Source organism: Ammospiza caudacuta, chromosome 3 (genome assembly GCF_027887145.1).
Source record: "Ammospiza caudacuta isolate bAmmCau1 chromosome 3, bAmmCau1.pri, whole genome shotgun sequence".
Classification (NCBI taxonomy): Eukaryota; Metazoa; Chordata; class Aves; order Passeriformes; family Passerellidae; genus Ammospiza; species Ammospiza caudacuta.
The window spans coordinates 52,451,496-52,474,148 of NC_080595.1; the positions used below are offsets into that span (position 1 = coordinate 52,451,496).

Below are 22,653 nucleotides of genomic sequence, written 5' to 3' on the forward strand. Positions count from 1 at the left end.
CTTCTGAATTTACTCTCCTTTACTCACATTTACCAGACACTACATAAAGTTGTAGATGTAAGTTCTTTAACTCTGTCTTACTAAATCTCTAGAAAATGTTTGGTTGTTGGTTTTTTTTGTGGTTGGTGGTTTTTTTTAAGATGCATTAGTTGTAGTTGGTGTGGGGAAAGAGGTTGTTTTTAACAAATGGTTTAAATGAATAACTACATATTATTGGTTTTTCCAAAACTGTGTTACTTAGCTGTAATTCTTTGTGGTATCTACCAACATGGAAACCATCCTGGAAACTTCCCCTTTTTTACTTTGGTATGTAACAACCTGAATGTCCCCTTAAGCCTGAAGAATATTCCCTGAACACGGCTGAGAAATGCTGATAAGGCACTGCATAGTCTCTGTGGACATAATTCTATGAATGTTTTAACCAGCAACAAAGCCAGTTCACCACTAAGACTTGTGAACAAGGTGTTTTATTGTGGCATGTTGTAAGCCAATTCAAGGAAAGGATCCAGGCCAAGAAAAACAAAACCAGCAAACCTTTCCTGGCAAGTTTTACACGTGGACTCTTCCACCGAGTCTCCCTCAACTAGAATAAGAGAGGATTCTGAGAAACAACCTCTACATTGCTTCCTAATCTGTTTTATTTACACAAACTAGACTGACTAGTCTTACAAACAGTTCATCTGGCATTCTTCAGCAGTGCCAAAGGTAGCACTCAATCTGTAATCTTTTTAACAAGGTACTACATAGATGTACTGATCAGATTACAAGTTTGAGACTACAAGAGCTACAAAACCACTGTGGCAACAGTATGCAATATTTCTAATGGGGCCTTAAAAAAGAAATAAATCCTATACTTTTAAAGTTGTTTGTTTGTTCTGTCAATTTAAAAAAAGTATGAAATGGCTCTAGGAATTTCTGGTTTGCATAACAGCTGTAAGATTTTATATACAGTCTGTTTGGTTTACTAAAAAACCAACTGTCAATTCAAAATAAGAACATGGTTGTAAAATAAGTCAAGAAAAAAAAAAATCAAGATTTATTTAGTGATTTAAATTATATTAGCTATACAGTGACATACACTACTTCAAAATCTCTGGGAAATATCTGCTCATTTTTATGTTGACTTTCAACTCCTGCAATATTGTTATCTTTTTTTATAGAAGCTCTCAGTTAAAAACTGGAGAGGTGATTGGGTTAAAATTCTGTCTCATTAGCTCTGATGATGGCAGGTAGGCTGGAATATCAGGAAACCAACATGGACCTCGATATCACAACCTATCTATGCATAACAATTATATCAACTCAGCTTTTGCCCTCTTAGTAGATGTGAGATTATAGGCTTACGCCTCTGAAGTGTTTATTAAAAAGATGCAAGGATAGGTCCTGAGGAAGGAATGCATGTTTGCTTTTCCCAGCCCTTTACTTGAAATTCCAGGAATGTATGACACAGAGCCTTTAAAGAAAAAGAAAAACACAGGGAGCTCTTCCTTTGTGCCATCCCAGCAAGTGTGGAAGCAAAAGAAAACAGAAGAAAGAGTTGGCAAAGAATGAAAAGATGTGGTCACAAATGCACAAAGATTCTGGAACAGCCACTGGTCAGACACTGCAGCAGAGAACAAAGCATAAAGCAATGAGGGCACACTCATCTCAGAAAGACAGAGTGGGAAGCACACTAGTCCAAATGTCAATGAAGTGATGAAGACGAAACATCCCTACAAAAACAAGCAGATAGATAATATCGTGGAAGAGAAACCTCCTCAAGCCATAGGGAGTAAAGATGGAGTAAAGATCAGTCAGTCTTTGAGAAAGCCATCATATCTTACATGCATCTATTAATTCGAGGAACTTACTGGAAAGAAAATGCTGTGATGCAGGTCCAAAATCTCGGTGTGCCTCCTGTAACTGTTTAAGGCGATCCTCTACAGACACCTACACATAAACATATGCACTCAAAATCTACATTGCAACAAGAAGGTCATGATAAGAAAATCACTTGTTTACATTTCTTCTAGTGAAATCAATTTGTTTGTGTGTCACAGCAATTATTTGACATCCACCAATTTAAGGCAACATATTTTTCTTTCATCTGCTTAATGAGAATCATTTTTCCATCTTTCAGCGTTCTGGTGTGAGAGCTGTAGATCAATAACAACAGTAGTTTCATGGTGACTACAGCCAGCTGCTGAAATTTCTGACCTCCTCCCAACCCTTCTGTTGTCCAAATTCCCATAGTCAGCAGGTCTCAGTTTAATTGCATTGATCTCATGCTGCCTTTCCAGCACAGAACCATTTTGGAAGACAGTGTTTCACCAGCTGACATGATGCCCCTCAGTCTAATTGAAAGTGCAGTAGCAGTACTTTGGTTGCTTGGTTAAATAAATTTGAGAGGACACACACAATATTCCCCCACCAAAAAAAACCCAAAAAATAAAACACCCCAAAAGAGACAAAATAAGAACAGAAACACCACTACCAAATTATATTAGGAAAGGAAAGGTCTGATATGACACAATAGCAGCTTTTACTCTCAGGAGTGACTCGTTCAAAACTACTGGCCAACAAACTGGTGCCCAGGTTTTGAAAATTCATTCCCACCACCCTCACTAGAGATATGATAAGTATTTCCTACAAAAAAGAACAAAAAAAAGGAGAAACCTCAAAAATTCATAAATGAACTTTAGCTGATGTAATAAACTTCACTAAATCATTCACTGTGAAACTAAGGATGAGTTTCAGCTGTAATCAGGCACAGGGATTTACCTTTCTCAGACCATTTAAGCACAATAATCATAACTAAGCAATATGAATCTCTGAGCATATCCTCTTCTGCCTTTTATGCTAAATTGCTATAGCATATATCTTGTTATAGCTCTACTAATACTTAAATCACTTTAAGTGAAATTTCCTACAGAAACTGAACATTCAAAGACACAATAAAACAGCTTTCACACAAGCTGGAAACACAACAGAAATTTTTACACTAGTTTTTGGTGACACAGATTTATGCAGTAAAATCTACTGCTACAAGACACAAAAAAAAAACACGCAGCAAGAGTTCCCACTATTTCCCAGAATTTAATGAAGTTTCCTGTTCAAATAAACTACTGGAATAGATTGAAAGGAAAAGCCTTTTGCCAAGCTACAGCAGGAAAGGCAGCTCCTTTTGTTGCACTGTACTAACAGAATAACACCTTAGTGACAGAAGTAATGAACAAATGGTAATAAGTGAATCTTTTAAGAAAATAGGGGAGAGTGAGAAACATCTCTCCCCACACACCTACTGTACATGATCAGAAGAATACCTGTAAAAGTTTCCACCGCATATTAAGATCATCCAGTTGACGAGACATCTTTAAAGATGGATAAAGGTCAAGTGGAGACAGCTGGCTGGACAAATCATTCACTGTTTTAACTTTTAAGTTGATAGGAGCAATTTCTTCTCTAAAAGCCTAGAAGGGTAAGAAACACTTATGTTCAGTTGACATCTGAGCAGCACAAAAGTGTAAACTCCATGAGGCTCTCACTCATGTGGCAGTTTATGTTAAACTGCACACAAGTCAATTCTCAGCAAAGAAATTTCACTCACTTCAATATTCTTGCTGTATCACTCATATCCACCTTTAAGGAAAAACAGTATGAAACTTAATGAAATGCCCACAAGCAAATTGCACCCCTAAAAGAATTTAATTTACTGTTTTTTTGTGGTGCTGTATGGCTTTAGAGCTTTTCTTTGCAAAAGGAAACACACAATGCTATATTAAGAGCTTTAGCAGCATAGAGCCTGCCAACTGTTCTTAAGACAAAACATTGCTCAGTAGTTATAGTTTTCAAGTATTAAGCAGCTGACAAAAATTCAATTTAAAAACTATTATTGAACTAGCAAAGCATGAAGGAATGTATCTTCTAAGGAAAAGGAGTACAATGTTTTACCTGATTAGAACCAGAGAGTAAAGCTATTACAATGACTAAAAAGAAGTAAAAGGTTTATTCAATCAAATCGAACTAAATACAGTATTAAGACAAAATTGATGCAAGTTTAGTTACAGTTTAAAAAATGCTTCAAATACCTTGCTTGCTGTGAGCAGTTAAATGTTCAATCCTGTAAACAGCTTGATTAAACATCATTAAACAAGCCCAAAACAACTGTAAAGGAAGTATTTTCTTAGGACAATTTAATTATTTATCTCTGTTCAAGAATCACTCTCATTACTCCAAGGAACAGAAAGAACATACTTTTAAGAAAGAAACACTAGGTTTCTGGACGGCCAGTAGGCCCCTATTGCTTCAGCAAATGTTACAGTTTTTCCACAGCAATGAAAATCTGAAAGACTTTGCTTTCATCTATTTTACAGAAAAAGTCATTAAGATATGACAAATCACTTAGCATGAGAACAAGGAGCTATTTAGCATTAGCATCTTATTTCTTGCTTTAGCATCTACATTAAAATAGAAGAAGGAAGAGCTCCATTACTCTTTTCAAATCAACAGCAGTCTGGATATTAACTCACCTTTGACTGCCTTTGTTTTAAAGATTTCAGTTCCATTAACCTTGAAAGTAACAACATAATTTGGAGAATGAGGATGCTTACATTGCCATATGTGAAATAATGTAGCCCTGTGAATTCACAGACACTGTATACATAGAGAGAATATCTACAGAAACCCAGTTGCAGCCCATTTTATTCTTCTAGTACCAGCATCCTATGCTGAAGACATGGATGGTCAGGTACACAACCCCAGGGTCTTCTAATGCTTTGCTATACTCATTCTTAAACTTAAAAACTGAAAATTTGTGTTTGTGAAACAGAAGCTTAGCAGTAAATGCCAAATTTGCCTGAAACAGCAATCTTCTCTACCTACATGTGTATACCCACATGTTCTCCTGGAATCCATGATATTCACTGCACTGTACTGTTTCCAGTCAGCTTTTCTGAATAATGCTATCAGAAGATATTTCTTCTTGGGGAGCTTTGCATTACCAGGTCCCTACCCAAGCCATGAAGTTAGGCAGGGGATAACAACTAACCATCAAAAGCAGCCATGCCTTGGGATGCTGAGCCCTGCATGGAACCCAGGGTGCAAGAACTGGTTTGCCCATAACAACATTATAGGTATGTAGTATGTGTTCTTCAGTTTGAAATAATCCTGGTGAGAAGCCAGGCTAAAGTAAAAGCAAATGCAAATTTGCTCATACAAACAAAAATAGACAATAGGCATGTTTAGTTCGTGAAAGTCAAGGAACATAAATTTAAACTATTTATTTATTTCTGTATGATTAAGAAAGCTCTAAATGTTTTTCTAAAAAGAGAGTTACACTTGATGGCCAAACAGATCTGTGTATGTAATCCCAGCCAACACTGGGAATGTGGCCCAGCTCTGGACTTTATTTGAGACTTCAGATACCATCTTTAAAGACTTTATACTGCACATGAGAATTTCAGCATACAGTGTATAAATATCTAATATTACTAGAGGGACTAGAATGGAGAGATCTGACACACAAACAAACTAAATATTGCCCCCTTACCATCGTTTTCTCAATGTGATCTGGTAACGAATCTATGAGCAAGTCTCCTACAGGTTTCCAGCCATTCCTCACATTTTCAGCCTCCTTCAAATCAGCATCAAGGTCATCCATGGCACACTGAAGGTCTTTCAGTTTTTCTAATGCTTTGTCTACTTGCTTCTGCCAGATACTGGCACTGGCATTTAGGTTCTCCCATTTCTCTTTTAACTCCGATGACTGTTTGCGCATGGCTTTGGCAATCTTCAAGGCTTTCTCCTCAGGGGTCAATTCTGCAAAGGGGAATAAGAGTTATACTGTTAATTTCTTATTTTTGTCCAGTTAAACCGATAGTGCTCCTGAAATACACACTCAAGACAGTCAGTAAGTCCAGTGTCGACTGATAATTTATTTCAGCACGTAAAAGGTAGAAGAAAGTCCACCTTGCTGTAACTGAAATAAACCTCAATCACTCCTACTGACAATACAATTCTTGATCAGAAGACAGGAAAGAAACTATTCCTGACTTCCATATATTATGATACCCACAAAGTAAAAGCAGCTTACTGCTGATTTGTTACTTTTGGAGGGACAGGGAAAGGAAACAGAAGATAGTTCTTCCTTCCTGGGAACTTCATTAGGTAGTCTTTGCATCATTTCACATAGAAAGAGCAAGGACAGTGCTTTGCTCCTGGATCTCTTACCACCACCTTTCACTGTGGCACCAGGATGTCTCTTCATATTCAGCAGCAAAACACAAGGTACACTAAGTACCGTGGGGGGCATGGTTCTGCAGCGCTACATCAGTTTTTCTGTGTAAATACTCAAATCCAAAAAGGCTGGTTTAAATAGTTTTTCCAAACCTACAAATATTCTATGAAGCTGTTGACTGAAAAAGAATCAAGCTTATGGTGTACTATTTCTCACAAATTTCAGGCTTGTGTCTAGAACTCACAACCCAGAAACCCCGGAAAGCCTTCAGTTTGAGACTGAGCAAGACCCAGACAGCTTGAAAGCTAAAAAGAAAATCCTACAACAACCCCAGCAGGTCCTGCTGTCTGCTGCCTGGGGGTCCTTGCTGAAAAACACTCATGGGAAGCTTGCCACATCAGGGAAGAGTTGCTTCAGCAACAACAAACAAACATGGCCAGTCTCAGAGGATGCCCCTTCTACATAAAAGCAAGCAGAGGAAACTATAATGCAAAAAACTGAGAACAAAAGAAGTAGCAGAGACGTGACATGCACTGAAACTAAGCCAATTGGCCTTCTATTCAGTCCTATATAAAAGCTCTGGAAAAGGTTTATCACAGTACTCTTGTGATTAAAATTCAAGTGTTGCCTATGAATAAATTATACACAATCATGCAGAGATGAAAGTACCATTTCTGTCAGAAGTCAGATGAGACATACCATCTTTCATTTACTGATAGACTGTCCTTAAAATCATTATAACTGACTGAGTTTGGAGTTGCTACTGTGGTTGGAGGAAGGTGAGGGAGCAACAGACAGAAATTGTGTGGGAGGGATGTTTTTGCTTTACCAAGGTCAGATGAATGTCAAAGTAAATGCACAGTTATGGTAGCAAAAGTTACCCCACTGTGCCTCTTATATGCAACTGTTGTCCCGTAGCACCAATACAGAAAAGCATATTCTAAGTAATTAACACAAAATAAATCATTGAAATACACTCCAATTAGTTGCTGAGAAGTCTCTTTTTTCCAGATAAAAAAGTAACAGGGAGTTATTTGGATCACAACCAGAATTTCTGCCCACCAGTTCCACATATTTATTCTGTTTATTCTCTTAAAGTTTTTTTTCAAATCTTGTTAGCCCATATAGGTATTGATATATGCTAGACTATGATGAGTAGAAGAGTATTCTGGTCATCACTAGAAGAGATTCAAGACAATCCAGATGCCATCTGGGGGAAAAAAATCCCACCAACAAAATGAAGAAAAATCAACCCCCAATGCAACCACAGTTTGTATTACAACTGTTGATACAGGGAGGAGAGAGTTGCCCAAAAGCACAAGGACCTTGCTGGGAAGTGGTTATGTAGGAGAAACAACAAACAAGGAATGGTAACCAGAGCACAGTGAAAGGCAAGAGTAATCAACAAGAGCCAACAGCACCAAGGGAAGGGAGACACATACCCAGCCTGTGGTTTATGGTGCAGGTTTTGACCTCATAAGAGAGAGACACTTGAAGAAAGAGTGCAGCTGAGTGTTACAATAAATATTTTGAACTTACCAAGCGTCTTAAGTTAATATTTCAGTGACTTGTTGGGTCTCATAAGCTATTACATGAAAGCACTGCCTATGTGCACTCTGCCTGTAAAAGCAGAGATTGCACCCAGGCTTAGGGACACTGCAGTGGCAATAAGAGATTGCAGAGGAGAAACCTGGAATGAAATGACCGTGAAAAAATCCCACAATGCTTAACTAGATGCAAAGAGATATCAACTACATATGTAGCTCTGGGATACAGAGACATGGCAGTAACCTACAATTTGCAATACTGACACACCAGAACAAAGATGAAGACCAAAGCTGTGCTGTGATAAATTGCACCTTGTCTCTAAATTTACAGTATTTCACAGTAGAATAAACTGCATTATAGCACAACATAGTTTTGGAATGATCTTTACCCCAAGTTCTGCAAAGAAAATACTTCTTTATTTCTTTTGAAAAGAAATAAAGCTCATGCTCTAAGTAAAACCCATTTTAAGGAAAATAAATTCTTTTACACAGAAAAGAACAGCTACAAAATGCCTATGTAAAGATATCAAAGAAGTTGTTAGCATAAGTACTTTTGGAATAATTCACCTTTGAGAATAATAATATTGATGAATGAATGGGAATTCACTACAGTCCAATGACAAAGGGACTGTGAACAATCTAGAAGTCAAATTGCACCTAAGGACCAGCATTTAATATCACAGGTTCTCTCCCAGGCTGAGGTTTCCTATCATACAGCTGTAGGTTGTGGGCAACCAAACCTCAGCAGTGAAAGCTGCAAGACTTATAAATGAGGAAGAATTAAGGGAACAGCCAGAGGTAGAACATCTTACATAAGGTAAGGCAATACTAAGCTTCATTGAGAGGGGAGAGAAAATTGCAGACCAATTGGATAAAGCCTCCTCTGTTGGTACCTTGAACATGTGAATACAGGGGACACTATACCCAGAAACTGAACTAAGGCAACGTTCCATATGTGCGAAGCTGCAGTCTACCACTTTGATCCAACATCATGCAGTCACATCGTTCTTTATCTGTTGTCAGAGCCAAAGCCTACCAATACTGCATGAAAGAGTGAATGCTGCAAGACCCATGCAGGTCTAAGCTAGGTTAGTAGTCAGCTAAAAAGATCAGTCACTTGACCAGGAACACGTGGAAAGCTTTATACTAAGAGCTGAAAATCTTGCAAAACTCTTTGGGTCTCCTTAAAGGCATAGACACAGGAGATCCAATGAGTGCTTCTTGCTCTAACAGAGGCAGTAAGAAGAAAAGTGCCTGCAGCACCTGGGGATAGGTTCAGGGGTGGTTATGTTGGTCCTCAGTTAACAAGTGGATTAGATAATCCTGAAAGTCTCTTCCAAGCTTGATGATTCCATGATTAGAAGCGGGGAATGATAGCTTGACTTTATTTGTCTGGCCAGCTAAAACAAGTCAGCTTTACTCACAAAAGAGCTAGTCCCTTATTTGGGAATGGGAAAAGATTCCAGGATGATTGAGGTGATACAAGTATCTCATCAGAACTGAAACCCAAAACATGTTTGAAGACCATTTGTAAAATCAATGTTATAGTGCAAGGATATCTACTACATATTGTATTTGAAAAACTAATTCATTGCAAGATTGCTTTATTTTACAAAAGCTTTGGAAGTGCTTGTAAACCTTGCACTAAAAAGACATTTACTAGAGAAACAGAGCAAAATATGTGCTTTTATGAGCTATAAACCATTCAGCATATATTCATTTAACAGAAATACATCTTGTATAACTATGTTTTCCATCACAAAAGCCCAAGTTATTAATGAGCAACATATTACTTTCTTTTAAGCAGAGATCACATTCTTCAAGATACTGGTTGCATAGCATAAAATTGTAAATCTCAAAGAAAGTGTCTTAACAGTAAGATTTTTCTTCTATTAGTTTGGAATTCATTTAACTAGCCTGTCATTATACAAACCAGCAGACAGGATTCCTTTTTGCTGTGAAAAAATTTTACACAGTAAAATTTTCTCTTTTTTTCCTACTTAGTATAAAGTCTTCTCAGTCACCAGTTTGATCAGTGTCTTCCCACCCTCTTTTTTTTTAATGGTACTTATTACATTATCCTCACTTCAGCAGCTGCTCAGAGAGTAAGAACAGCCTATATTCACTGGACCATCTGTTTACAGGAGAGGACGGGTATTAACTGATCTTGCAGTCAGGGAAAAGAACTCCTCTTCTGTAGTGAAAAAAATCTTGATTTTAATATACATTCTTTTGTCACAAACAAAGCGCTGAAAGCTCCAACAGCTTTTCTATTTCTCTAGCACAGCCTGAAGGAAAACTTTCAGGCCCAAATTTTCAGCATGTAGGTTTCTTGCATGCTTATATGGATAATAGTAGTGAAGAAAATTCTTCTTGCTTAAGAATTTATTTTAGACCTCAAACTATTTGGCTGTAGCAGTTTTCCTTCTAATCAACCGATTAATCCTTATTATGTAGCCTTTAACTAGTGATCTCTTTCCATCTTGCTGAAATTACAGTAACTTCCTTTCACTTCTGCTAAATTCTTAACCAAATATACTGGAACTGGAGATGATTTCATATTGCTTCCTTCTCACATGACATCAAACATTGTCTCTTCCTTGGTTCAATCAATCTTTGCAGCAAAAACAATGTATGACATAGCACTGTGCTCATTATGAAAACTTTCAGAGAATTTGAATAGGCACAAAGGCCCATGATCAAACTCCTAAAAAGAGGACCCAAAAGCAGTGCTATCATTGCATCATGAAGTCTTTAGCAGTGCTGATGAAAAAGCATTGTCTGAGTTTCTTACAACCTTGACAGAAAACTTAGTCCTGATGTGATGGGAACAGGAAGTTTAAGAACAAGCAGTAGTTGGTTAAATGTAAACACATTTCCACCCAGAGAACAACCCGTAATTCAGATAAAACTAGGACACAACAGAGCGTACAAGTCAGGAATGAATATGACTATGTTTATATTCCAAGGCCCTCATGAATAAAAAAATCCCAAACAATCAACCAATAATAAAATTAACCATTTTGAACTCCAGCCAGCCTGTTTCCATTAAAATCCTCTAAGTTTGCACTCCACACCACTCAGCAAGTGGAAACAATTTCCTTGAACTTTACTAATATGGCTCCGAGCAGACAACCATGTAGACCCCACAGGACAAATTTCAAAGCTTTACCAAAGCAGACTAGACTTGTAAGGGTGACTAAAAGAGCTAATTTTGAAAATGAGAGAGAGAATTAGTCTGTGATTCTCTCATGGATAAATGCACATTTCTCTTATCATAGGAAGAAACTGTTACAAGACAAGTGTGAATGAGCTCCAACTAAAACAAAAGCAGCAAAAAATAGTGTAATTAGTTTCTGGATATGATTCTACTGACTTCCAGTGGGCTACATCCTCTTCATTCTCCTAAGAACTTCTAATTCACAGTCAAGACTTCATACTCAGTCCAGTTGAACAGCAGAGGGAAAAAAAAATCCCAGTAGTGTATAGCTACTAGTGTAGCTACTAGTATAGCTAGTATAGCTACTAGCTAGTGATAGCTAGAGAACAAACCCAAATTATTTGCAATAGAAATGCTGCCTGCTATATACCTGTTATATATTAGAAAAGAATAAATTTTTCTATCTGCCTATTTTCAGTGAGATCTCCCTTGCAAAAGGAAGAATTACGGCAGAGAAATTTACCTAAACGTGAGTGATGGTAAGCAAAACAGTTCAGCTTTTGTTTATGCCTGAAGCAGGTAAAGATATTGTCCCCCTACAAGTTTATTTAAAGTATCTACATACAATCCACTGATGCTTATTAACATATTTCTTTTATAACACAGATGTGATTTATGGGGCTTTCTATTCAATTAATGGGAGATAACAGATGGTAAATACTTATTTTTAAATGTTGTTTATCACAACCACCTTTGCTATCAAATAGCAGCTTTCAAAGTTAAGAATCTAATTGTCTTAAAAAATTAAGTTACTGAAGTAGTTGGACAACACTGCAGACTCCCGGAACCATTCACTATTACAATGACAATCAGCGTAGTGGCCTGTGATGATCTCCTAGGATGTTTCACTGCTTCAGTGGAAATGTAAGGACAGAATTTCAGCAAAGCTTTATCATCACTTCATAGAACTCTGGGGACATAAAATATGAAATCTGTTTTCCTTTGTCTTTCCAATGGCCTGTAACCTTACAGTATATGGAATTAAAAAGCTAGCTGTAAATATGCCACAGAGAAATATAATTAACTTTTTTAGATCAAAGTTTTCTCCTATACTATGGACAAGTGAAAAAAATGCTAAAAACATAAGCACTTTCAGTTTCTTTAGCCTGTCCATCCATGAAATTCAGCAGCTAGCCTGCTGGCTTATTAATCAGCTCCATTCAGATGCTGAGGCAGCTCAAATACAGGAAGACTGTGAAGCTGGCTTTTTTGTGATGGGGCCTCTACAGAAACATGGCAAAACAAAAGCAGAAGAAAAGACATATGGGTGATGCAATTGACTAAGAAAGTAGTTTCCTGGAAGATAGAGAACTCTGACTGAATTTGCCAGTTACTCTCTGGTAAGTAGAAGGCCAGCACAAGAAGCATAAGGTGAAGATGGGGAAAGAAGAAACCAAGGCTTACTCATAACCTGAAACTACATTCTTGTCATATGTTTGAAATTAACAAGACCATTACAGGAAATAATGGGTGATCATAAGGTATGCTGTAACAAATGTTCTCTTTGGATGGAACAATAAATGTGTGTGTGTATACATATATATGCACAAGTCCTTCAAAGAGGTCTCAGTCAGACAAGTTCAAAACTGATTCCGATCAGTTTTCTCCTAAATCTGTCTTATTCGTTGCCCTTGCAACAATGCCCTCCCTAGCACGAAAAGACCTGTGGTGAAAGAGAAAACTATCAAAAATACTGATTTTAAAAAAATAGATTCAGAGGTTGAAGAAAATAGAAAACAATGTCACAACTTTTATCATCTCCAGATTAGCTAATCATTCCCTCAAAACGACCCCTTCCCTCATACAAGGTAAGAAATAACCTCAAGAAACTGTGATTTCCAATTAATGCGAGTTTGAGTTAGTAAAATAATTTCGCTACTTCTATTATAGAACCAGCCAAAGTAATTTTCAAATCAAGTCTGTGCAGTGTTGACTGTCAGTATTTTTAGAAAACAGACTGTCAGTTTAGAATCCATAACCACACTCCATGTTTATCAACATGAAGTGGACTTAATTGAAGTTAACAAGTTAACTTTAATCAACTACATAGAACACCAGTGACCAAGAGGCTGACAGAAAATTAAAAAAAAATAACATCTTAAAAGCAAACTAAAGCCCACATCCTTCACTGATAATGGTTAATCTGAAGAAAAATTGCGTGCCTCTGGCTGTCTTCTAGTTCAGAGATTAAGTTTTCTGGAGACTCGTGGCATCAGTTGTCAGAAAAAATTTACTAGACTCACTCCTAGGTGAAAATTAACAGCTTATTACATATCTATGAGCTCAGACAGAATGATTTAAAGACAGCTTTTGGCCTGAAGGTCTATTAATCTACAGACAGTGCAGGCCTGTTCTGCACAGGGTGCGAGTGCCCACTGCCGGCAGCATGAGCTTCATTGGGGTCTCTGGGAGAAGAGGCTGGAGCTGCCCAGTGCCAGGGACAGCAGACCCTAGTCAACTCACCATGGGGCACACCTGAGGCCCTCAGCCACACTGGTGGCACCTCAGGGAAAGTGTATTTCAGAAAGAAAAAACACCAGAGAGGAGGAGGGAACCAACAGGAGAAACAGCAGAGGGAACACCAAAGTCAGAGAAGGAGGAGTGACCCCGTGGTAAGACAGATTTTCCCCACGGAGGAAAGGGGTGAGAGGGAAGAAGCAGGAGAAAGAAACTACTAGGCTAACCATGAAGTCACTGCCTTCCCACCCTCTCGTGCCACTTGTTGCCTTTCTGGGCGTGACCAGCATCACAAGGCAGGGTAGGGACAGGAATGAGGGAGTCAAGCTGAGTCTGTGAAAGGTGGGAATAAAGCTGTGGTTTTAATCTTTGTGAGCCTTTTTCACCACTACAAATCAACTTGGTATTTAATTATTTATTTTAAATGGCAATAAATAGTTTGTTTTCCCCAAGCTAAACCTGTTTGGTCCACAGCAGTAGTTTGTACAGGATCTGCATCTGTGACCCATCTGATCCTCATCCTGACTCATGAGCTTTTTCTCTCATGCTCTTCCCATCTCCTGCCTCCTTTCCACTGCAGTGGAAGACATAAGTAGATGGGTGGGAGTTTGGCTGATAGTCAAGACTAACCCATCACATGCTCAAAAAAGAAAGTCCATGGAAGTACTGAGTGTGAAGAAGAAAGAAGAAAAGAAGTTCAGTGCACATGCGTGAGGCTCCTCAGTCTGAACATATGACTGGTTGTTAAATACGATGGCTTGACCAGAGACATGCACACATCACCTGCAGACCATGGATGTCATTGCAACACAGTTTACCATGGTCATCAAATTCCCTGTTATACAGCACTCACTACCATTGGTATAACACAAAATAATAATAATTTTCATCATAAAAGACTGGATAACAAGAATTTATGATGCATCTTATAATCTGAAGTTTGCATTTGCAGTTTGCATCCTGTCAATCAACACTGACTAGATCATTGATATCAAACCCTCTTAGAAAATTACCATTTTGCATTGGCAAGGTTTTATGTGCTAGCATCTTTGCACTGAGAGGTTCTATGATTTTGAGAAGAGAATCTGCAATTTCAAACTTCTGTATGAAAGAACGAACAGATATACAGAGAGCATCCTTACTTTTCAACTGCAAGGTTGCTTGTGACTTAGACCAACTAAAACATTAGAGATGCCATAAAGCAAATGTGTTTGAGAGGAAAGAGAAACAGAATGTCTTCAGGAGTCAGGAGCTCAAAACAGAAGTCAAGCAAGGGCACCAACAGCACTAATCAAGGAGATAAATGGTTCATTGGCTTTAATCACCAGCTATTCAAGACTTTGTGATAAAGTTGAACTAGGGAATATGAAACCACGTAAAAATTTGTACAGAAATAACGCAAGTATGGATGCAGGAGATTAGCTGTTTCCACTGAACAAACTGAAGAAGCTTGCAATGGAGATGTATAAGATGATGTATGGAAATAAAAAACTAACTCCTGATAAAAGCAGATATACTGTAATTTTGTAAATTATACAGAACAGTAAATTGTTCACACCTTACAGCAACTGACAGTTCTGCAAAAGCAGATTATTACCTTTCCTGAGAACAGCTCTTGTGTGACTAAAAGTAAGACTTCATAATGCTGCAGCTTATATCAGACATATAACTGTAGAACTTACAGAGATAATTTCCTATTTTGTGGTTGTGGGGGAGTGGAGAAAACTTTTTGCAGGTGTCTGATATTTAGAGTAATATCTCAACAAATACTATGCAAAAACAGTTTCTAACATAGCTGTAGTTCCATTCCTTAGCAAGGATTTACCCAATATTCAAATCCTAAGGATTCTGTAATGACTTCCTCCCTAAAGTGGATTTATTTTACTTCTAATGAGATACACCACTAAACATGCTTATTTCTATTTGTGGAGTAAAACTTTGCAATACACATACGGATGTTTGAATGGGAATCCTTGAAGTACTATTCTGACTACATTTAAGGTGCATATGTTATTATGTTAAGAAAAAATAACAGAACTATCATTAGTGTTTTGAACCAAAAATTGGACAAAGCTGAAGAGATGTTTCTACTTCTTCCATGAAAATGTTACAAATTTCCATTAAAATCTTACAAAGCAAAGAAGTAACCCTTGAGTCTAAAACAGAAATAAAAGCCATCCAGATGCCATTCAGAAGATTCTGAGGTCTTAGCAAGTAACTGGGATATAAAATATTTACTAGAGACATGCAAGTCTTTTCTCTTTTTTTTGACCCTCCCCAGCAGTGAGTATTTTCTGACCTGTTTTTGAATGCAAGCTCCTCCTTGGTTCCTCAGGCCCCTCAATGGGTTGGTCAGCAAGGAAAACTCGTGCCTGGTCCACAGCGTTGAGAATGGTTTGCTCTTTTTCCTTCAGTTCACGTCTCAGTGCCTTTTGGGAAGGGAAAGAAGAATTCACTTGTTACTTGACGTTGTGAACAAATCATTTTCTCTGTTTTCATCTCTCCACACCTGCCTAGTGAGTAATAGCCAACGTTAATCAGACTGCAAGATAAAAATGCAAATTTTACAAAATAGAAGGAGCAAGAAATTGAGGCTGGAAGGGTAATATTTAGGAAGTTGACTTGAAGAAAGAAATACAAGAAAGGTGGTGATGGTAAGTTTAAAAAAAGCCTAACAAACAAATTACTACATTAAAATTCCATTAGAAAGTAAATTGAATGGGTTTATTGCGTTCAACAGGATTGCTAAAATATAGTCGATTTCTACAACAGACTGTTTACTTTTTTGATAGCTGGAATAACAGCAAATTGCATCTACTAAGACTTCAGGAAATTATAAATGCTAAGGTGAATTGCAAAAATTAACTTTCCTTAGAAAATGAAACATCTTGTTTCTGCCCACTATTTACTAATATTTTTAGAATTTAGAAAACATGTATCAAATTTTATTGTGTAACACATTCTGAAAAAGCAATTTTTTAAACTAATGAAAAAATATTTTGATCTTAATTACGCAAAAATCCTTTGAAACTTATATACAGAAAGAAAAAAAAAATCAATTTTTATGTAAGATTTTTTCATGGTGGTAGAAATAATATCAGGATATTATGCTCTCCAGCACCTATGACATTATTAAAGGTTTAAGTGTAACCAACCTTTAAAAAAATAAGAAGTTTATAAGTAGTCAGCTGTTATGTTTCTTATGAAGCATTTTCATCCAGCATAAAGCATAAATCTGTCCCACCTAGAAGGAAACTACTTTTCTTGTTTTATTTGTATTATTTTCTACACACACAAAGGAAGATACTTTAAATATTATTAAAATGCTGTTTATTTTTACAGTATATTTTAGTTCTTATTTAAAAGTCAAGGCTTATTTTGCTGCCACAATTAGCTAAGGCCCCATTCCAGTTAGCCAGTGCTGACAAAATTCTATAATAAAATGAGTCTTCTACCACAGAAAAGTTTGAAAAACAGATATTATAAAAGCATCACAAATGCTGTCTTATCTTTTCATTACTTAGTCTCTTGATGCCACAATCACAAAAAACACCCTCATCTCAACTTTAGCTTAGCAGGAGGCAAGATTTCACTTTTCCTCCCTCCTTCCCCACTTCATTCCTTTATCTTCCTCACCTTTCCAAATCCTTCCATTCTATTGCTTCAAATAAAATAAAAAAATAACAAACATGTAAATAAATAAATAACCCCAAGAAAAACTAAGCACTGAAAGCACAGTAACCTCGATTACATTTAGGAACCTGCATTATACTGTCCAGTAAGCATTAACTCTTGTATTTATACAAACACTCCTCAGAACAGTGTTCTCTGTATACTTCTGTATAGCAACAATATTCTTTGTAGGATTCAGTACATACTAGATGTAGTAAGTGATAAAAATTGCCATTTAAAGAACAAATCTTCTTTATTTAAAAAAAATAAATACAGAAATGGAAGTATTGTAAAATTAACATTCCTGAAGAATCTCTTCAGTTCTTCACAGTATGTATCAATATTTTAGTTTCACATTACACACACTAGAATAAGACACTTTGAATCATCCACAGGTTACAAATCATTAAGGCATTCTCTACGTAGGAATCTGTTTCAAGAAAGAAAGAAGGCAGTTTGTATGGTTAGAAAAATTCCCCATTTAAAAAAGACTTTTGGTTAGTAGAAACTGTGTGGATGCATCAGTAAAATATAACACATTTTAATTTCAAAAACTTGGCGGAAACAGAGGGCTGATTACTACACTTTGAAGTAGGGAATATTTCTAGATTTACTTTTCTCCCCTCCAAATAACTTCCAAAATATTTCCAAAGCATACAAGAAAAAGAAGGCTATGTCATATTTTGAGTATGCTAAGAAATTCCAGCAGTTAGAAACAATCTAGAGATGGATCTCTTTTACTCAGCCTCTCCTGTTTACCCTCACATAGTGTCTTTCATCAATTTCTCCTGACCCTCAATAAAACTTCAATCAAGTTTGACCTACGAGACCTTGGATTTAATTCACCAATATCCCTGCCATTGAAGTAGTTCAAATTGAAGTTGACAACAAAAGATTTTAAGAGTTTGGCCCATACAGATCATCAACTATAAGTCATTCATAGCAATCCTTATCAATATTTTTATAGAGAACTCTCTTGGCATAAAATAAACCATACACTGAAATAATACTACTAAAATCAGTAGAGTACCTTGAGCACAACCCAGATTTCTTAGGTTTTTTTCTTAGGTTTTGGTTTTTTCTTGTACCACAGGTGCAAAAGTAATGCATTCAGACTTGCATAACTGTTTCTTAGCAATACTCAATATATTTCTCTCTCTCTCTCTGCCAGTAAACAAGAAAAGCAATGAGACTACACAATGCAAGGATGACCAAGCATACCAATAATACTATCTCTGGTCCCAGCAAACCTCTCTGCAACAGAACAAAAAAAGCAACCCACTTATAAATCTGATCTTGAGCTGAAATTTCATCTGTCTTGAAAAGACAAAATAAAGATTTCAATCAAAAAATCATATCTAGAGGAACACTACAGAGTGAAAGTAAGTCATAAAAAGCCCAGCAAGGAACATAAAACCCACAATACTGAATTTGCTGATTTTAAATGTTTTTATATAATAAGAAGTACAATCACATATTTTAGTGGTTTATTTAGCTTTTCAAGAGATGGCTACTCAGAATGGATGTGCCTCCTTCAGTAGACAAGGATATTACTTCTTTCTCCTTTTGTCAAAAGAACTACAACAGCTAAAGCATTTGTAAGCTTTGAGTATACACAGGTTTTAGTAGAGGGTGAATTCTGCTCCTGTTGCTGACTATGCATTTCAGGGAGAAAATTAGGAGAAAACTGATACTAGAGTTCTGATATAGATTCAGTAGGTGAAGGTATAGAACAAAAACCTTGAGAAGCATCTCCAAACTTGTCAGTGAAAATTGCCTACTAATAAGCTAAAAACATGGATGCAAGTATTTTTTGAGTCCCGTTGAGCATGCAGATGTGAACACAAAATGAAAAAGTGAACACTGAGCACAGAGATAATGCCTTTATTTTGCCCCCACTATGCTTTTTTATGTTTACAAAAGCAAAATAATATTTTAAATTATACTGGTCATACAAAAAGGGGCTGTACACAACTTCGTCAGTAATTCACACCACAATATTTCATACAACAATTATAAATTGCAAAATTACTGTATACTTTGGGTAATGGTTTAAAATGAAAGCTTCACTTCCCTCAGTAATCTGACAGGTGACAGAAATCCAATGTCTAAGGTTTATACAGTTCTGTTGCATTTGCAAATCCGTTGTTACTTCCTACATAAACCAGGACGTGCAAGAGTCCTGGAAAAACCAACACTAATTTTAGACATTCTTGATTCTTATAACAGAGAGGAAAAAATCCCTGAAAACCTAAAATCTGGTGTGCTGATGCAGTGTCAACACAAAGTGTTTTCATAGCTGACCCTAAACAATATTAGCCAAAAATACCTTAAAAAAACCTGCTTTGAAAAAAGTCTTCCTCTAGTAGATGAACATGTGCTTACAAAACTACACTCTTGAAATATCTTATGCAGCATTAAACAAAGCAATGACTACAATCAGCACTGCAGCATTCATTTTGTAGCTACGAGGTCTCTTAGCCCACTGCGGTGGAGTAACCCAGGACCCAACTAACACAATCCTCCTCTCAGGAAAGAGAAGGGTATCCATGATTTTCAACCATGAGCCAGGGATTTACTTTCCACGTTGATTTGTTCCTCTTTCAGTGACTGCAAAACATATATTACTCCCTTTATAACACTGGAAATGCAGACAGATAGACCATTTCCTCTGTCACACCAAGAAAATCAAACCTATTTGCCCTCTCTTCATTAAAGATACATCTGATTTCTAATACAAAACCCAACTCTTCTTGTAAGACAAGATTTCTAAAGAAAGTTGCCTAAACCAGGGCATTACAAATTTTCTGTTGGGAATGCTTTGCAGCTGGGTCTTTCCCTCTCTTGGAAAATTTAAAATCTATAAAACTTTTGCTATTGTGATTTTGACACTGTTTAGTGTATCCTGAAAGCACCTATTTCCTTCAGCTGCACCTTAAAATTGCTTTTGAGCATAGTAAGTGGACTTCCAAAATTACTCACTGTTAATTTGCAGTGTCTTTTTCTCTTTTGAATTGTACAGACTTGTACAGAATAATTCAAGGAGCAGATCTGCTTAATAGTTCCAACAGATGAAGGCAAAGCTAATTTCAAAGAAAACACATGGGATGTTTCTTAAAAACAGAACATATTTAAATCAGGTCTCATTATGCACTCTTTCAAGGAAGTAAAGATGCATGTTATTGTAACTCATATCAGTTCAGCACACTGTAGCCTTATGTGCCAATCAGCAGCTCCTGTAGCATTTAATTACTTATTCATCTTCATTCTGCACCCGGTGCTTGAAAACTCCTGTTACTTTTATACACTAAATTGAAATGGGAAAACATAATCTGTGGCATTTAACAGGATGGGGAGAATAAGCAGGATGATTGAGCAAACTCAGAGCGAGATGAGGAATTGTTTATAAAGATCATACAGAGATAAAGGTTGTGACTGAGTCTCTGCCAGCTGTCTCCATCACTAAAGAATGAAGGAAAGAAAATAAGCATAGCACGTTTAAAAGCTGTTCTTTCCTGTCAGATACTATTTAATGGAACATGTACACACAAAATTTCAAAAGTATTTTAGTCTCTGTACACATCTCTCTGTAAAAGTCAATTTTATGTGTCTACCCCATCTGATAAGGAAAACAGTCAAATAAAGAGCAATATTTGAGACTGTGCAGCCCACCATGCATTTGCCTTTTACTACTTCATACAAAATCTATGTGGCAAGAGAAATAATGAAGGAGAAAAATGGTGCCTAATACACAACCATTAATACCTAGAGATACAAAGACACATGTAGCACATGAGACATTAAAGATCAGACAGTATCCTACATGTTCTGATAAATGAGTGACAGTGACCAACACCAGAATATGGGAAGAAAAGGAAATATGAGAGTGGGGTGAAAAAAAGGAAAAAAAAAAAAAAGGAGGAAGCTGTTTGCCTTCATAATAAATATATATTGAGCATTTTAGATTTATTTTTTAATAGAGGAATGTAGATATCTCAAAAAGGACTGAAGAGAAGTGCCAAAGGCTGCATTTTTCTAAATTGTCTCTCAGTATACCATTTGCCACTTTCTTTTGCTGTAGTGTCAATAGAGTGTGCAAATAGGGTGTCAGCTACCAGGGTTCAATGTGAGTGTAGACCTAGAAGTCACATCGACAGCAAATTCCTCCTTTTTGCCTGCATGCACAAGCAAACTAAACTGACAGGAATTTAAAAGCATAGAAGTGGGCAAAAGAGAATTAGACTATGCATGCTGGTGATCTCTTACCAGAGGCAAATAAATGTTAGCTTACTTAAGACTTTCCCTTTGATTTATCAAAATAAATGCTTCAGGCCAGAAATATGGGTACTTTTTCACTGAGACTGTCTTGTCTCTTGATAATTTCCCTTCTCTCTCTGGAGAAGTGCATGTGATCATGACTACCCACTGAAAACACCACCTACCTCTGAATATGCACTAATAAACACCCATGACATAAAATAATAAATCTAAACATCTCTCAACATAAATCTAAAACATCTCTCAAACACAGTACTTTGCAATAGTGCAGCCAAAGAGACAGAGGAAATAAAGCATGCTGTGTCACTACTGCTCAGGCTCAGAGAGAAGAAACACAAAGCTGTTGCTGACATTGTAAAAACGGATAACCAGTAAACTGATAATCTCAAACTGCATCTGCACATTCCTGTGAGACACTTCAATACAAGGAAGGATAACTGACTTTCTTCTGAACTTGTTACAGTTCAAAACCAGTAAGGCTATTGCCTCCATTTTCATCCAACAGCATTTTAAAATCACGAAAAGATGTTTTTGAAGCCTGTTTGGAAAAGCCACACTTAAAATAACTTCTTGAGGACTTTGAAAGGCCTCCTTTGTGCACTAGAAAAGAATCCAGTACTACAGCACAAAGGCAGAAGTAAGCTTCATTGTCACATAGATTGCATCAAAAAAGACATTAAAAAGCTATTCTTAAATTAAAGAACAGAGAGCTACGCTTTTTCTTAAAATTTAATTTTTCACAGTTTTCCAAGAAAGAACTTTTTTCTGAAGCAAGAACTGCAAGTCCTACATTCCCTAGAGATGCTACAGGATCTAAATCCAACTAGATAGGAAGACCCCTGCTTAATTGAGCAAAGGTTGCAAAATAGGAGGCATAATGATGTTCATTAATATGTCTTCCAGCACCAATAATCTTATGTAACTTGATTTCTTATTTCCTAGTCCACTGAAATGAGACTTTATTTGTGTTTCTAGGTCAATGATAACCAAGACTTGGTTTCCCAGAGAAGTTTGGAAGCTCAACAGAGCATAGTCTTTAGGGACTGGAAAACATGGAATGCCTAAAGACTTTTCTATTTTTCCTTATAATTTATTTATTTTTGTTGGGGGTGGGGTATAGTTTAAATATGATTAAGAATTACATTGGGAAAAAAAGCCCACACCGTGCATCCTTGAGCAAATGCCAAAGACATTATCATCAAAAAGCTTTTTAAAAATATATAATTTTTTCCTAACACAAGTGAAGAGACAGGCTTCAGGGTGCT

At 36.8% G+C, this 22,653-nt stretch overlaps 1 protein-coding gene across 1 annotated transcript in view; it reads right to left on the minus strand.

Moving 5' to 3' along the window:
* UTRN (utrophin) overlaps window positions 1-22,653 on the minus strand; it is a 341,981-nt gene that overhangs the window by 72,327 nt on the left and 247,001 nt on the right. The window contains exons 55-58 of the mRNA XM_058801643.1: window positions 15,738-15,867; window positions 5,528-5,796; window positions 3,303-3,449; window positions 1,851-1,929 (exon numbers count right to left, since the gene is read on the minus strand). Of these exons, the coding sequence (XP_058657626.1) occupies window positions 1,851-1,929; window positions 3,303-3,449; window positions 5,528-5,796; window positions 15,738-15,867 (625 nt within the window). The remainder of the gene's footprint in view (window positions 1-1,850; window positions 1,930-3,302; window positions 3,450-5,527; window positions 5,797-15,737; window positions 15,868-22,653) is intronic.